Below are 17,921 nucleotides of genomic sequence, written 5' to 3'. Positions count from 1 at the left end.
CATTCCCAACCTCCTGTGGTTTCCCAGCCCGTGCCAGCATCTGGAAGTGGAAGTTAGTCAAGCTCTCCTCCCTGCACATGCCTTAGGGCAGCCCAACAACCTGGGCTGGTGGAAGGGGATGAGCTTCCAGGTGCCTTCCAAGCCAAACCATTGCACGTTTGTGTGATAAACACTCCTTCAATAAACGGATGTAGGCGCCAGCTGAGGTTCATCACCACCCAGCAGAGGCTTAACTTTAAGGCATGTGGTGAAGTCCCACAACACGGGACTCCTCTCATGTTTAAACACCTTAATGCTTGAAAAACGACTTGAACTTCCTGAGCAAGTGAGGTTTGTTAATATTGGCTATAAACTGCTGGAACAGCAGAAAAACCCCAAGGAAGTAGAAAAGGAGAAGGTCCCTTCTTGACTTGTGATCTGGGACTGGGTGAGACCATCTCCATGCTGGTGCCATGGGAGGTGTCAGCTCCAGGGAAGGGTGTGGAACTCCCTAAGTGCCCCTTCCCTGCTCACACCAAACAGCCAGGATTTGGTAAAAAATTACCTCTGGAGCTCTGCAGCAGGTAAAGGGAGCCCAAGATGTGTCAGGCCTTGAGGAAAGCTCTGGATTGAAAATCAGGGGGGATAATAGAAACAGATTCCAACCAGAACGATGAAAAATCCAGAATTTATAAGTGAGGCAAGATAAGAAAATGGCAGGACTTTACTACTTCATTTCAGGATTAGTAGTTCCTTATAAAATGTATGTAAAGAGTCCCTTCCCAGCAGAGCACAAGGAAATCAATAAACTGTCTGTACTTATGGGCAACTGAGCCAGGGGTGTAAAATTTTATGCAGTAATAGAGTTTTTATAATTTACTGAGTAAGGAAACAAACAAATTATGTTAGAGGAAAAAAAAAAAACCCCAAACAGTCACCCTAGTCTGGGCTGCTCACTTTGGCACTTGCATCTCATGAATGTTCTGGTGACTCAGGAGTAATTATGGGTCAGAAGTATTTGCTCTGCACCTGTTTTCCACCATCAGGTGATAAAGAAGAAAAACAGAGGATTTTTAATTAACACAACAAACAGCACAATCAGTTTGTGCCAGGAACACGTTCTCACCTCTCTTTGCCGCAAAGAAGGAAATAAATTTGATTTTTCAGTGTTGTTGCTAAATAAAGGGGAATATTTCCAAAAAAAAAACATGTTTGGGAGAATCAGATAACCCTAAAATGGTTTGGATCAGGAGGGACCAAACCCAATCAATAACTCTTTTCCCAATCGCTTTCACTGGACCAGGTTATTTGTGCCTTGCACACACAGCTGGGAATTTCTGACCAACATCATGGAGGTTGTGGAGCAAAGATTTGCTGGGTTTGCTGAGGAGCCTCAGACAAATGGCAAAGAATCTATGTTATTGGGAAATGTATTTCACAGCATTTTATCAAAAATACTTTTTCATGGCAGTGATATACTGGAGATGCTCCATCTCTGGAAGTGTCCCAGGCCAGGTTGGATGGGGCTTGGAGCAACCTGGGAGAGTGGAAGGTGTCTCTGCCCATGGCAGGAGATATTCTTTAAATTCCCAAATATTTCAACCCAAATAATTCTGGGGTTCTTTGATTAAGTTGTTGGTTCTGCCCCTTTAGCCAAATCCAGATGGAATTGGTTACTGGGCTCTGAGCAGCTCCCAGGACAAACCAGGCTGGGAAATGGCTTAGACCTCATCCCCCAGAGGGGTGAGCAGCACCGTGCTGGGGCTCTGACACACAAACCAGCCCAAGAATGTTGGGGCCTGGAGCAAGGTCCCCATCGTCACATTCCCACAATTCTTCCAAAGTAAATTCCCCAGGTCTCCACAGCCCCTGCCGGTGTTCCTGCAAGTTTAGAGGGAAACAAACACACCTCCCTTAGATCAACAACAGGAGCCCTCAATCCCTTCAGTCAGGCTCTCTAAACACAAGGCCCTTTCATCAGAGCCATTGCTGATCTTTAACACCTCTTGTTGTGTTTTCCATTCTGCTGCACACTGGGGAAGGCTCATTCCCAACTGGGAAGGCTCAACTCCCAGTGGAAACAGCAATGTCAACCACAGTTAGGGGTAAAGGATGCAAACCTTGTCATATTTGTCCCTAAATCTCTCTTGTGGATGGTTTTAATAATTTCCACCCCTTCTCACCTTGGTATTTGCTCCAAAGTGAGCTGAGCTCCAGTGAAATAATTTTCAGGTTTGGCAGAGAGGAGCAGCCCTTTATGGGTGCAGGGAGAGGGAAGGAGAGGCAGGGATGGGAGAGGAGGCTTTCGGTAGCAGAGAATTATTTTATAGATTCTTTTATGAAAGAAACACTGGTGGAAAGTGCTGGTACAAAACCGAGCGTTCGCATTGTCAAGGAATTAAATCGCACCCATGCCAGTAGTGGTGCAGGACATTCCATGTGTGCTCCAGGAGATTGTGAAGGGAATATTGAGGAGTGACCACGGCCAAGCCTGTTCTGGGACCAAGGGACCAATGCCTGGGGGTGGCAGCACATTTGGGCACCCCCATGCCTCGGAGGGGGCTCCTTTCTCAGGAAAGCAGGATTTGGCCAGCTCAGCTTCCCGGAGAACTGGGTTTCCATCTCTGTCTCAGCACAGAGAACCAGCTCATCCTCGTGACTGGACTCTCTTAGGGCAGCTTTTACCAACTCATGGTTTACTCTAAAAATAAGGAAGTCCCTCTTAGGCCAGGAATTGGGGACGCCCTTCCTGGAGCTGCCCCACATCAAGGCTGTTGTGGCCTGGTTTCGGTTCTGCCCTGCCCATACCTGTCTCCTTCCTTCTTCTTGGGCCATTTTCACTGATTGATCAAAGAACTCTATTTGTCAGATAATTTTATGAGGCAGGAAAATGCATCTTCCTGGTGGTAGTTAGGTCACACCTCTGTGAATTTGCATTTTATCCATTTAAACGTAATTTCGTGCAGAGTAGGAAGAAAAAACAACCTGTGAAGACAGGTACACAACCAACTCCCATCCTTCCACCACGGATCTGGTGGGACTCACTTTCTCAACAGACAGGAGGAATTGTTCTGGGCAAAGCGTGCCCAGAAACTTCAAAAATCTCCAGAATCTGTAGCACCACAGACAAGGCAACCTCGAAGGATTCACCCACTGCTGTGCAAAACCCATTTCAGTAAACCCAAAACTCCAGACTGGTTTGGGTTGGGAGGGACCTTAAAGTCCATCTCATTGAGCTCTCATGGGCAGGGACAGCTCCACTGGGCCAAGCTGCTCAGATATGAACCCCCGGAGCTGCTGTTCCATGTTAAGGTTTAGCAATGAAGAGATCTGGACAAGGCCTCCACCTTCCATTGATTCACATATCAGGTCTTTGAGCGAGACCTTGGAAGTGAGCTGGAGAACAGGATCACCATTGAATGTCTGTAGAAAGCCCAGCTCAGCTGTTCCTGTGGCCAAGGAGCCTGTACCCTGTCTCAGACATCTTTTATGGAAAATCCTTTCCTTAGGATTTTTCCTCCTGAGAAGCTGGGGGGCCTCAGGAACAAAATGTAAACAATGGTTATCTGCTGCTGTGGAATGCAACAGGTGCATCTGTGATTGGTCTCATGTGGTTGTTTCTAATTAACGGCCAATCACAGTCAGCTGGCTCGGACAGAGAGCTGAGCCACAAACCTCTGTTATCATTCTTTCCTATTCTATTCTTAGCTAACCTTCTGATGAAACCTTTTCTTCTATTCTTTTAGTATAGTTTTAATGTAATATATGTAATAAAATAATAAATCAGCCTTCTGAAACATGGTGTCAGATCCTCATCTCTTCCCTCATCCAAGAACCCCTGTGAGCACGGTCACAGTGCCCCACATCCCAGCAGCCATGGAGCCATGAACTTGTTGGTGTTGGTAACCATCAGTCCAACCACCTGGACTTGGTTTCTTCTTCACTTCCAAAACAGCAGTGAGCTTCCATGTCTGCTCCTTCCTTATCCCTTCCTCATTCCTCACTTCTTTTGCCATTTCTAATTCCCTCAAGAGATTCCTGTGCTTCCAATTAGGACTCGGTTGGTTTTGCAAGGGAAGGAGGGCCTGGAGCAATGGTAGGGTTGGGAAGGAGGGGGAGAGGGGTCTGTGGGACCCCTTGGGTCATGTAGGATCTGATAACCCAGTGTGGGACAACAGGGACCTTGGGAAGGCCGCAGGCACAGGATGCCAGAGGTGGTTTGGGGACTTTTGGGAATTTTGAGGAGATAAGGTGAGGGTGGTTGGGGCAGGGTCAGTGCTGCTGATACCCACCCACCCTCCGGGTTCTAAGGAACTCCTAAAGGAAACCAGGGCATATCCTGGTCCTTTGGGAGTTTTCATGGAGTCATGCTGGAACCCACAGCAGCGGGAATGATCACCTGAATCCAGGTTGATTCAGCAGATAAGACAGCAGCTGTGTGGTGTAAACCAGCAGAGATGCACGGGAGACCAAAGGAGGAAGGGGCTGTAGCACTTCAGGAATTGGTGCTGTGTCAGGGAAGGCATTTGTGGCTGGGCATTTACTGAAACTCCTCACAAAAGGAACAAAAACACCTCACAGAAGGCCCACGTTACTTCCTGCTGGGTGGGGCAAATCTTCTGCAGCAGGATGTGAGATCATGAGGCTCCTCAGAGGTGCCTGGGCCTTGGAGGGACCTCAGTGACTGTTCCACAGCTGCTGGGACACATGAACCTCTCTCTTGGGACAACTGTCCCAAACCTGACATCCATCTTGTGGCCAGAGCAGAAGAATTTGCTGAAATTCCTGGGTTTTGCTATCTAGAACAAGATAACAACATGAGTGAGATCTCTGTGTGTTTTCCAGGAAGGAATGAAAAGTTCTCACAAGAACTGACAATGTTGACCTTTTAACAGGAGATTTTCACTCAAGGTATTTATTGGAGCTGCTGAACTGGACGTTCAGGGCAGACTTCCCCATCCAGCCCCACACAACCTCCTGCCCTGACTGCTCTGTTATCCCCTGGATCTGCTGGCACTGGGACCATCAGTCCAACCACCTGGTCTCGGTTTCTTTTTTCACTTCCAAAACAGCAGTGAGCTTCCATGTCTGCTCCTTCCTTATCCCTTCTTCATTCCTCACTTCTTTTGCCATTTCTAATTCCCACAAGAGAATCCTGTGCTTCCAGTAAGACTCAGTTGGTTTTGCAAGGGCCTGGAGAGATGGTAGGGTTGGGAAGGAGAGAGAGAGGGGTAGCACCCATGGGAATAGAGCAGGGGAATCCAGTGATCCCATAAACCCACCAGGGTCTGCCCAGGGATGCAGCTCCCACAGACCCTCTCCTCCCTCAGCCCCAGCTGGCAGTGCCTGCAGAAAGAGGGGATGGAAATCTTGAAATCAGAGGAAGAACATGATGAAGTCACAACTGGATTTAATTAATCCTATTAATTGTTGTTAAGTCTCAAAAACTGGATTTCCAGAAAGCTGGTTTTTCCTGCAAGATTTTGTACATAATCCATCTGTTCCCTAGGCAGATAAGTTCTCTCTGCTGTTCCACAGCAGGCAGCTCCAGGAGCACCAAGAGTCACAGCGAGGGAGATGCACAGCAAAGGACAAAGGGTCCAGGGCCAGGTTGGACAGTGGGGCTTGGAGGAACGTGGGACAGGGGAAAGTGTCTCTGCCATGGCAGGGGGTGGAATGAGATGAGCTTTGAGCCTCAGACAGTCTGAGATTCTGGGATTTAACAGCTAAGTTTTGCTTTGGTTCAGGGCCCCGTTGCTGTCACCCAGCCATCTCTAAACCCAGCATTCCCTCTGGCAGGAATGTGGGGACCCCAGGATGGCCCCAGACCAGGGTGCTTTAGCTGGGCACCACAGCTCAGCCCCTCTCAGGTGGTAAATCCTGCTGAAAACCTGCCCCAGGATTTTGAACCCTAGTGTTTCTCTGTTGTTGACAGAGCTGATTATCTGGTGATTTTGCAGGAATAACCCTGGGCTGCTGCTGGGAAAGGGAGAAGCAGCAGGAAGAACACAACGAGGTGAACGTGACAAGAACCCACTGCAGGCCATGTTCGCAGAAGCTGTGCCCTCAACCCTGCCAAGATCACGGGGCTTGGCTTGGACTGAAGATGACCCAACCAAGCTTTTCCTCAACCCCACACCCCATCCCAGGGCACAGGCAGACTTTGACTCTTCAGGTTTACCTAGCAAAAACTAACAGTAAGGTTAGGACTAAGTCTATTGTCCTTGGGTGTGTGTGGCAGCCATCTTGACGTCTTCAGTGTCATGCTTTTTATAAGCTACAAGAACGAAAAATTTGGTGGGTGATTGGTTGATTTATCATCATGGTTTGTATTTTTGTTTGGTCTTTCTGGGGGGTTAGTTCTGGGGTTAATTCTATGATTGTTTGGGAACACAAGAGAAGAGTCACAAAACCATAGAACTGATAAGGATGGAGAAGATCTCCAAGATCATCTCCAACATCATCTGACGTTCCCATCCCCCCGAGCTCCCAGTTCCTGCAGGTTGTAAGTGGCCAAGGGACATTCCTGCCCGTGTCCCAAGGGTTCTGCCAGGCTGGTGTGGCCCCAGCCGTGGTTGGGAGGCCGCCCTTCCCCTCGGAGGAGTTCTGCCCACCCCGAGCAGGGCGCACCCACCCCACGGCACGTCCTGGCCATGGCACTGAGTCAGTTCCTGTCCCCATGCACCGCTCTATTCTCGAAGGGTGAGCTGGCTTTTTCCTGCCACTGGAAAATACACTTCTTGTACATCCTTATTTAAGCTTTTTTCCATTGACACGGATGTCTAGACTCCACAAAGGGCAGAAGGAAGGTGGGACAGCTCTTCTTCCCGGGCTGTTTCCAGCCCCAGTGGGATTGCAGAGTTGGCTGGTTCACAAAGAGCCCCATTCATGAAGTTGTTTTGTCTCCCAGGGTGACCTTTCAGGCCTAAAGATCTCCGAGACATTGACAATGCAACCAAAATTGGTTTCAGAGGAGCCTCTTCTGGTTTTCCTCCTCCTGTGGTGGAGGTCTGAGGACCTCACACCCCCTCCTGTCCCTCTTGTCCAGAACATGGGAGCAGTTCTTTCCCCTTGAGCAGGACAGAAGGACTCCGTGAGGGTCTCCCTTGAGGAGCCTGGACAACCTTCTTTGACCATAACCTCCAGTTTCACTGATGAAAATACTCCTGTTGATAGCCCAAAATAGATCTGATCTGTGATTTTTCAGCACATGTATCCCAATATTCAAATGTTTATCTCAGCCCTTTCTGACTGGATTTGTCACTTAAAACAGCAACTTTTTTCATCTCTCCACTTCTCTTAAAAAATGTTTTGCTTCCCCTTAAATGCTGGGAAATTTTGGAAATAGTAGAAATATTTTTTTTGCCTTGATTTAAGTGAAAGATCCCATTTAAATCCCTGTTTCCCTAAGCTGTTCCTTTCTGGCTTGCTGGTACACAGGAGAGCTGTGGGTGGGGTAAGATCCTGCCTGAAATGAAACCTCTCCTTGTCTCACTTCAGCAAAGTGAGAAATGCTTCCTACAGTGTCTCGAGACTGAAACTAACATTTTCTGTGAATAAAAACAACAACAACAAAAAAAAAAAATATGGAGACAAAGAGGAAAAATGGATCCAGACGAAGCATCAAGTGAAGAACACAGTTTCTTGAACCACTTTTAATTTGTGCCACACTAAAAAAATCATTATTTGCAGCACAGGACAGCAGCACCTCCAGTATATTTAAACCAGGGCAGCTTTCCCTAACTAAAAGGCTTTGTGATGCCTCAGCACCTCTTCAAATTTCCACTCCTTATCACATTCCCTCATATTTTGGTGTTTATGGTGTTTTTCTAGTGATCAAGGGGTGAAATTCAGCCTTGGCATTTTTGAGCTGGTACCAGGAGCTGCTGGGAGGAGTTATCTTCTCCCTCCCTCCTTCTCCCCACCCTGGAAGTGTCACAATTTGATTTCCTCCTGACATCCTGCTTGGATCCTGCATGGTCAGGAACATCAACATCCATAACCCATTGCCCCACAAGGTTTTTTCATGATTGCACAGCCCTGTGTGAGATCTGTTTATTGAAAATATTTTATTGCTTTCTAAAAACCAGTTTTAATAAACTCCAAGGAGATACAGGAAGTAGATCAGCAAAATTATTGAACACACTTAATTCTCTGGAATTTACTCTGCAGGAAGAGAGCCAGCTCTGTGAGGACAAGTTGAGGAGAACCCATTTTGCCAGAGTTCATTGAGGTTGGTCTCCTCTGCACCACTTTAATCCTCAAATTCCAGCACAGCTTCAGGTGAAATCAATGATCAATGGATTGGTTTCAGCTGGGGTTTGATCAGCACCTTGCACCTGAGTCAGGTAAGAATAAGACCAGCAGTTTTTGGAGATGGAACAAGCCATAACTGCAGTGTTTGCCAAGGAAAACTCCTCACGAAGGTTTGAGACTCCTTCCCAACTCCTCCTGCTCAGCAGCCACCACTCCACACTGCCTGTCCTTCCTAAAAAGTCCACATCCTCCCACTGCTGCCCTCCGGGAGCATCCCACCCTGTCCCAGTGATGCCAGTAAGGTCATGGGTGAGCCATCTCCAACTCCTTCCCTGTATTTCAGGAACTTGTAGAGAAGCTGGAGAAGACAAATGACTGCCTGGAGTGGCTGGAATTCCTTCCTCTGATCCTATGGAATTTGCACTCTGGAGGAAACGTGCCATGAGATGGGAAGAGTTGGGCTGTAAGGCAAGAGACCAGCTCCTGGCATCCTCAAACACATGGAGATTGCCCTCCTGAAATTCCTAACATGGGAAGGGAGGCTCTTCCCTAAAGCTCCAGCACCTTTAAGGATATAATATTGGAGTCATCCAGATGGGAATTCCACCCTGACACGGAGTGTGAAATACAGAAATGGCACCTCAGGTCAGGGCATTTCTTTGGAGTGTTGGGTTCTCCCAACAGAGGAAAGACCTCCCAAGAGGGGTCAAACACAGTGACCTCCCTTGTGGAGAGGACACAGCAGGAGACACCCCCAGCTCCCAGCCCAGACTCTGCCAAGCCCATTGGATCCACCAGCAAAGCACCTGGACACATCTCCCCTCCTCCTTCCCCACGAGGAGTGGCACTTGGGGTCAGGGGGGCACTGGCAGTGCTGGGGGGTGGCTGGACTCAAGGACTGGGGAGGTCTTTGCCCACCCAAAGGATTCTGTGTGATTCAAGTTTCATGCAGTGTTTTTCCCCCACCAGGTAATTCTGCACCGCTTGGCCTCACTCCATGCCCCGAATCCACGGAATTCCCTCCCAGTGCCAGGCATGAAGCTCTGTCACTCTGGGCCAGCTGTCACCAAAGGAAAGCTTGCTTTGGCCGTGGCTGATCTCCAGGGAAAGCTGGCAGTGTCCCCAAGGGAAGGTGTTCCTGCTGGGTGCCTGGGCTGTGCCAGGCAGCACCGCACTGGGATATTTGAGCAGGGTCCATAGGAAGATGGATGAGGCACCCCTGCAGCTGGGGAGCCTCTCCCATTGCCCAGTTTGGCCAAAATGGCATCTTCCAGCAGCTGGTGTCCCGCTGAGCACGGAGCTGTGGCAGTCAGAAGCGGGTGTGGTGCTCGGGATCAGGATCAGGGTCCGGCTCCACCAAGGCAGCTCTGCCCACCCCGTTGGGCACAGCATGGCCACGACTCTGGAGCTCCTCCCAGCCTTTCGTGGGGCAAGGGCCACTGCTAGGGACCACCAGGTGTTTCTTCTGCACCTGCTCCAGGATCTGCAGTACCTGAAATGAGTAGACAGAGTAGGGAGTAGGTCAGGAATTAGGGGAGAGCAGTGATTTCTTCTCCAGCTGCTGAAATAATCAAAAAAACATAAAATAACAGGTTGGAAGTGACCCTTTACAGGGCAAGGACACCTTCCACAACATCTTCTCCCCTTGGGCAAGGACACTTCCCACAAGATCTTCTCCCCCTGGGCAAGGACACCTCCCACAAGATCTTCTCTTTCAAGCGTCTGGCATGGTTTTGGTATGACACAAATCATTTCTGCACTCAGAGGTCTCTTGGATGGGTGGACTTGGAGAGCCTACTCCACAGAGGTCTGTGATCTTGGATTTCAGAGCCCTTTCCATGGATGAATCAGCCCCACCTTGCCTATTCCCCAGCTCCACAGAGGTGCTCCAGTGGATCCAGAGCAGGATCAGGACAGAAGCATGGAGCTCTGCTCTTGTCCCTCACACCAGCCTGGGATAACTCCTCGTGCTATCAAAGAGTTCTTGGTCTCCTTACTGAATGAGGAAGCCCCAGGCTGAAACTCATTGAATGGAGAAATGGAATGGAAATGAAACCCAGCTGAATTTCACCTGAGACTTGGGGATGATGCCAACTCGGAAGAATCCGATGTTCCCACTGTCGATCTTGGTGCAGTCCACCACGGTGGAGGCAATGTTCTCTGGAGAAGGCCCAGCACAAAGAACTGCATCCACCTAAAACCAGCAGATTTTCTCACCAAATTCCCCTTGGAAAGGGAGAGTTTTCCCTCCCAACAGTAAATAATTCCCATCAAAGGCAATGCTGCTCCTTCCTGCCCTGCTGCAGTGACACCAGTGCTAGATTTGGAGGGAATGAACCTCAAAGCAAGGACAGGGAGAGCTCTGTGGGGTGCAGGTCAACAGCACAGCACAGACAGGTTTACAGCAGCCAACGAGCTCTGGAGAAGTCCCATCCACAAAGAGAATGTGTATGAAGTTTTGATTTTTGAGGAGTTAGAGGTGGTAGATGTGCACCACGTCTTGTTTAAAGATGTCACGATGACACAAAATGTAAAACCCCCAGAATTCAGCAGTGAAATCTTAGAATCATGGAATAATCCAGAGTTGGAAGGATCCACAGGCACCATCAACCCAAGCCCTGGCCCTGCACAGGACAAACCCCAACAATTCCACCCTTCCAAAGGCTCCTGGAGCTCTGGCAGCCTCAGGGCAGTGCCAGCACCCTCTGGGGCAAGAACCTTTCCTGATCTCCCACCTAAACAATGAAAGGCCATGACCATGGCACTTCCATGAGAGCTCTAACAGCCAGCAATATTTTGGAGCTTGGCACCAGTTTTAGACCAGCCCCAGCCTTAGATGGGAATCCCTGAGTTCTCACAGCCCAATGCCAGCTGGAGCCCTGGCACATCCAGGCACCAGGATTTGCTTGCCTGTAAGCAAGAATGAATTTTTTATTGCTCCCATCATCCCGTGTTGGAATATGAACCCACTCACGTTGCCAAGCCATAACTACACTGTGTAAAGCAGAAGAGTTTTGGTTTCACACCAACATCTGTGCTTTAAAATCTAATTTCTCTTTGACACCAGCAGGAGGAGCATCCATGAGATTTTTTGAGTTAGAGCCTTTCCCAGATTCCTGATCCCTTCTATTGATTTGCCTTCTGGAAACGAAGTGGTTTCACTTTTCCATCCCCATCTCTTGGTTACCTTATCTCCCAGCTTCGCATACACTTGGTTGTGGTGGGTCGTGTCAGCCTCTCCCGTTGGGTTGGCTGATGTGACCACAATGGGACCAACCTGGTGATGGAAAAACAGGGGTCAAAGCTCTGAGCAGGACTTTGGGGATAAAAGAGGTGACTCAAGCTCTGAACTCCATCTGTGACTCTGAAGAGAGCTCAGTGTGGCTCACCCAGGTGAGGCACCTTTTTGCAGGCAACCACAGTCCCACCAAACTGCATTTGAGTGACCAGCACTGACAAATTTGGGTTTAGTGATGATGGCCATGAAATGACATCTTGCTTTCCAGCAATAGCACTTGCCTACACCTAGAACACTCAGGGTATCACAGCTCCTGTGGCCACCTTCTGCACCTTCTGAAGTTATTCTGGCCTCAGAGAAGTCCCTGCTTCCAACAGTGTTCTATATTGGAAATTAAACTGTGTCTAAGGGCATTCTCCTGATTTCCTGACCTGGTGGTTGCTCCTTTTCCCCTCTTTGCTGCCATAAGATCCCTCCCAGCTGCCTGCAGGCCCCAGCCCCTCTCAGAGAAGGGCTCAGTCACGGGGCTGAGGTGCTGGGACTCACCAGGTCGATGAGGTGTGTGGTGACGGAGCAGTCGGGAATGCGGATGGCCACACTCTGAGGGGTTCCAACGTACTTGGCAGAGTCCTTCATTCCCAGGAAATCCACCCATTCACCTGCACCAAGCAGAGTCACTCAGCACTTAGAGGTTTACATCAGCCCAAACATGGTGATTGTAATGGGAATATCCCTATGGAACATGTGGTGTTGCAGGGCTTCACCGTTTTGGGAATTTCAAAGCCAAAGCTCTCCAGAGAGCCTGGAATTACCAGCATTTCCTCACCTCTGGGAATGACCAAGCTAATGGGAGATGGCCAGGCAGCCTCCATGAAGTCCCAGAGGAGGGGAGTGAACAAGTGCCTGGCAGGTTCCAGCTGCTTCAGGCTGGAAATCCAGAGGGACATGGGGCGATCCTGAGCCTGGCGCTTGGACCTGGAAGGAGGGAAGAAAAGGTGAGGCTGGAAGTGAGATGAGGATTTAAATTGAAGGAAAGAAAACTGCTGGAGAGGTCTAGAGCTAAGAGAAGATGTGCAGGCTCTGCCCCAGGTCACCAGTCTGGAGTAGAAGTAGGACTGTTCAACCACGGAAGGAACTTTAATAGCTACTCCCAGTCAGGAATGTCTACTTCCAAATCAAGGCTTTAACGTCTTGTGTACTGATGGGTAGAGGTCCCAACAGCCCAAATTCTGAGGAAACCCCACCCATATGAGGGGCTCCAGTTTACACAAGAGGGGTTTTTTTGTGACAACACGTACCTCCAAGTAAGAACAATAACCCCATGCCCCATTTGCCAGAAGTGGTTTGGGTTTCTTGTGGTGTCCAAGTTACCGAGCTCCATCAGCCTTCAGTGTCCCAGAACACAACCACAGCTCAATTCCCTCCTTTCCTCACCTGGATCTTCTCCCCCCCTTGCTGTTCCCACCAAGGCTGAGCTGCCTTGGTCTCAGTGGGTGCTGCAGCCAGCACTCAGAGCAGCTCTGGGTTCTGGAAGGTTCCTGAGGCCAGCCCAGGTGCCAGGACTCACCTGTGAGCTTTCTCCACAGCGTCAGGCCGGCTGCAGGCGGCCACCAGCACGTACACGGTGTCCGTGGGGATGCCACAGGTGCCACCGTTCCTCAGGATATCTGTGGGCACGGGAACAGGGCACGAGCCTTGAGTGACAGGGGAGGGGTGTAATTCCCATGGCAGAACTGTCACACAATGTGCTCCTCTCCTCTCCTCCTCCCAGCTCTGGCAGTGCATTTTCCTAAGGGGATATCTGGCATTTAGGGAGGTTCTGGGCCAGAGTGGAGAGAGCAAGGACCAAACATTGGCTCTGCGGTCTCTGTGCAAAGCTTTGGGTGGTAGCCCCAGCCTGGAGCATTGCTGGGTCTCAGAGCAGATGAGGACACAGGGAAATGATGCAGGAGACACAGCAGGAGACACGCTGCTCTACTCAGCTCGTGACTCCTGTAACTTGGCCCGTTTCACCAAAACATCCCCACATCATCCAGGTTTCCACATCAAGGCCAGGTTAGATGGGGCTTGGAGCAACCTGGTCTAGTAGAAGGTGTCCCTGCCCATGGAACAAGATGGGCTTTAAGGTCCTTTCCCACTCAAACCATTCTGTGATTCTCTGATTGGGATAATGTTCTTTTAGGAGTGTTCTGCTACAAAACCTCCCAGAATTTCCCCTCCATCCCCACATCTTGCCCTCTATTTTCCCCTTACCTGCAATTCTCTTGACTGAGGAGGCTTTCCTGGCAGGCAGGTGAAGGCACTTGTTTGTTCCTGACCCAACACCACTGAGCTGCACGATGGGCCTCCCCATGGGCAAGCAGCAGCCCTCAAAGGTGCTGCTGGCCAGGGCAGCCAGGAAGCAGTAAAAGCTGACCAGCCCAAAGATAAGGGTGGCAGCGATGTCGTATCCAGTGGGAAGAGCATGGATGGCATCCAGCAGGAAGCTGACAGCGATGAGCATGAATGTGAGGGAGTAGAAGAACCAGGCCATGTTTAAGAAGAGCGAGCAGAAGACAATGAAGCTGTTGAAGAGCATGAAGGAAATGATGCCCACGGCTGCGTGGAAGCTTCTGGCAGTGCCACAGAGGCCACTGTACCTTGTCAGGCCCCAGATGATCCACATGACAGAGTAGAGGATGAAGGCACTGCTCTCCAGGGTTTTACCCCGGGCAAAGGCCACTGAGCCACCCAGGAGCTTCAGGATCCCACCAGCTACCACCAGCCATGGAATGACCACGGTGGCAAGAGGAGCCTGAGGGTCTCCTGAGGCTGTTAGAGCAAAAGAAGCCAGGACACTGCAGGCATAGGTAAGGACCTCTGCATCGGCATACTTGGAATAGCCCAGGTAGGGAGCGTGGAGGTCTGGGCCCTCCCGGAGCTTCAGGAGGCTGCTGCGAGCAAGGAGGGCCTTCACAGCCCCCTTCCCTGTTGGGATCTTGGCCCTGGCCCTCACATTGTACAGGTGAATCAGAGCCACCAAGGCCGAGGACACAAAAATGGCCACGGCCACGCCTTGGGGGCCACCTGCAAAAAAACCCCTGGGGCTGCAAGCCAAGGCAATGCAGTAGGCGACAAAAAACAGCAAGTACAGGCCATCCAGAGGGCTCTGAAGGGAGAGAAAAAGAGCCAAGACAGCAAAAAGAATGGAGAAAACCACCAGGAATGGGGTTGGGAGAGATGGCTCCTCTGGCTGCCAGGCAGGGTACAGGAGGCAGTAACCTGCAGCGAATTTGAGGATGGAAGTGAAGCCAAAGGCCGTGGCCATGAGCGCGTCCATTGCACGGTAGGACAGCACACAGATGCCAATCTGGAAGGTGCCAGCTGCCCACAGCCAGGGCACGTGGCCCAGGAAGAGCCTGTGGGTGACGCCCAGGAGCCTGCAGCAGAAGACACTGGCTGACAGCATGTTCAGCAGCAGCCCAGGGGCTGTGAAGGGGTTGGTGCTGCCAGTGCTGCCCCGGCCCTGCTCCTGGGCCTTCTTCTCGGTGAGCTCCGTGCCAGGGAGGGCAAGGCTCCCTTTGGTCAGGAGGCGCAGGATCCTCCCCAGGGCAAAGTAGCCCCCGAGCAAGCAGACACTGAGGTGAGCGCAGGCCACAGCCGAGGGCCCGAGCGAGGAGCTGCAGTGCAGGGCCACCTCATGGGCGCTGGCCAGGGACATGGCGGCGGCCACCAGGCCCAGCAGGGGCTCCCCGCAGAGGAAGCCCACCACGGCCAGCAGGAGCAGGGCCAGGGTGAAAGTGGCCAGGCCTGGCACCAGGGCATCGCGGGCATCGCCCGGGCCGGGCAGCGCTCCCTGCCCTGCCAGGATGAGGATCACCCCATAGCCACTCCAGAGGGCTGACAGGGTCAGGCACAGCGCCACCAGCAGCGAGGCGCTCCTGAGGCTCCTCCGGATCCCTGCGGAACAAACAAAGACACGGCAGTGGTTTTGGACAGCGTGTGGGAAGCAGGGCTTAGGAAAAGCAAGGAGTAGGATCACTATGGGGTGATCAGCACAGGTCCTGCCTGATGATGGATTTATCCTGGAGAAAAGGAGGCCACTCTTATCCCACTCTTACCCCACTCTTCAACTGCCTGGAAGGAGTTTGTAGCAAGGGGTCAGGCGCTTCTCCCAGGGAACAAGAGGAAATGGCCTCAAGTTGTGCCAGGGGAGGTTTAGATTGAGGATCAGGGAAAATTTCTGATGGAAAAAGTTGTCCAGCCCTGGCCCAGCTGCCCAGGGCAGTGGTGGAGTCCCCATCCCTGGAAGTGTTGAAAGACACACGGATGTGGCACCTGAGGACATGGCTTGGTGGTGGTGCTAGTTGATGGTTGGATTTGACAGTCTTGACGGTCTTTTCCAACCTGAACAATTCCGTGATTTGATGATTCCGTGATTTCATGTTGCTATGAGTTACAAAGAATAAATTATTCAACATTCATTCTAGAAAGTGTGAGTTTTGTCCTAGGCAGTGATTTTCTTCTCTCAGATAAGTAGAGTCACTGTCTTTTGGCACTTACCCATGGACATTTCAATCCATGCCTGCTGAAAGCGCTCTCAGAAAGCCTGGGAGATAAATGTGTATTCTGTGTGTAAAAACTCTGAGATCCTGGTAGAGCATTTGTTTAAAACAAACATTGATTTCTTCTCTCGCCTATAGTGGGAAAATTTGCTGTGCTGACACAGAGCCATGGAATGGTTTGAGTTGGGAGAGACCTCAAAGCTCATCCCATGGGCAGGGACACCTTCCACTATCCCAGGTCCTCCAAGCCTCATCCAACCTGGCCTTGGGCACTTCCAGGGATCCAGGGGCAGCCACAGCTGCTCTGGACAGCACACTCCTCTGGGAGGAGGGACGAGTGGCCCAGCGAGGCTGCCATGGTTTGTATCCTGTGGGCAGAGCAGAGCTGGATGTGCACAGCTGTGGGAAGGAGGTTTGGGGCTGGCCAGCTCCAGATCTTACCTGCATAGGCCAGGAGAGTCGACACAAGGAGCAGCAGGACCCCCAGAGCCGTGCTGGGGATCAGCGGCGCCGCTCGTGCGGAGCTGTAGAAATGCACGGCCAGCAGGAGAGAGCCTGTGGGACATGGGGAGAAACACACTGAGCTTGTAAACCTGGCTCAAAAACCAGGGGAGAATCAGGGCAAACAGAGCAGGGAAGAGAGAGAAAATAACAGTGCAAGATCTGCAAATAGGAAAGTCTAAAGAGCTGGGGGAGTGTGGCTCGGTTTGTGCCCAAGGGCTCACTTCTTCCTGTGTGCCTGGTTTGAAAGAGTTTGGAATTAGTCACTTGAGGTTGCATAGAGAGGTTGTGGATGCTCCATTCCATCAAGGTCAGGTTGGATACTGGGGCTTGGAGCACCTGGGTGCAGGGGAAGGTGTTCCATGGCAGGGGATGGAACAAGATCATCTTTAAGATCCCTTCCAACCCAAACCATCCTGGGAATGTATGAAAGAGTCTGAAAGTGCTCCCCTGTTGCCAGATAAAGGTAAAAATCCATGATTCCAGTTATACAAGAAGCAGACAGACAACACACCCTGCAGCAGATCCCTCCAGCCTTGTACTGATGGAAAACCAGTTGAAAAAATCCAGGAAGATGGAACACAAAGGAGGAGCAAGTGAAAGAGAGTGAACTCAGAAAACAGAGCTGTGGGGAGAAGGGCTGGAAAAGGAAAGGGGAGGAAACTGCATCCAAACCGAGATGATTTACTACAGTGACTATAAAAAAGTTTGGATATGCTTCCCTCCCAGCGTGGAACAAGTACAAAACTTCAGGCCAGCCCTTGGAAGCCAACACAAATATTTTGTTGGCCGCCAAAGCAGGCGCAGGGATCTCTGGATAGAAAAGCTCACCCCAGGCAGAGAAGTCTGCGGATAAACAGCCTCCTGAGCCCCCTCGGAAAAGGAGGGTGTCCCGGAAAGCTCGTCCCGAGCCCGTGTCCCGTGCCAGGATGCCAGGAGCGGTCCCTACCTGCGGAAATGCCCAGGAGCCCGATGCAGGAATGCAGTGACTCAGCCCCGCTGTCGCCCATCCCTGCGCGCCCAGCCCCGGCCGAGGGCTGAGTGCTGCCTCTCTTTCCTCCCATGCTCTTTATAACCAAACCATCGCCGCTGCCGCCGGTCCTCCCTGCTCTCCACCCCTTTTCCCTACAAACCTCTTCTGTTCCGGCTGCTCTCTGCATGCGGGAGGAAATGCAAATGAACTTCTGGCTGCAGTAAATTTGGGGCTGTGAGTCAGCGTGGGCTGCTGGTAGCTCCCTCCAGGGGCCTCTTAATTTTACTGTTGATTAACCCTTGTTCAAAAAGACACTTGAAAAATAAGGCTGAGGGTTTATTGCTATTGCTGCCTTTTTTTGCTCCTGCCAGTGAGGAAATGACACTGGTTAAAATGAAGGTTTTTGCAAGCATCCACCTTGATGGAGCAA

At 50.9% G+C, this 17,921-nt stretch overlaps 1 protein-coding gene across 1 annotated transcript; it reads right to left on the bottom strand.

The window, feature by feature from the left end:
* Positions 1-9,525: 9,525 nt before the first annotated feature.
* LOC131564094 (uncharacterized) lies at positions 9,526-17,528 on the bottom strand. The gene is made up of 9 exons (XM_058814354.1): positions 17,468-17,528; positions 16,459-16,572; positions 13,727-15,412; positions 13,041-13,140; positions 12,300-12,448; positions 12,020-12,132; positions 11,423-11,512; positions 10,307-10,429; positions 9,526-9,727 (listed from the first exon to the last, which is right to left on the bottom strand). Exons 1-9 carry the CDS (start codon positions 17,526-17,528, stop codon positions 9,545-9,547), a joined length of 2,619 nt encoding a protein of 872 aa, XP_058670337.1. The 3' UTR covers positions 9,526-9,544.
* Positions 17,529-17,921: the final 393 nt, after the last annotated feature.

Source organism: Ammospiza caudacuta, chromosome 14 (assembly GCF_027887145.1).
Source record: "Ammospiza caudacuta isolate bAmmCau1 chromosome 14, bAmmCau1.pri, whole genome shotgun sequence".
Classification (NCBI taxonomy): domain Eukaryota; kingdom Metazoa; phylum Chordata; class Aves; order Passeriformes; family Passerellidae; genus Ammospiza; species Ammospiza caudacuta.
Note: the sequence above shows the minus strand (reverse complement) of the source record. Positions and strands in the feature narration are given on the sequence as shown.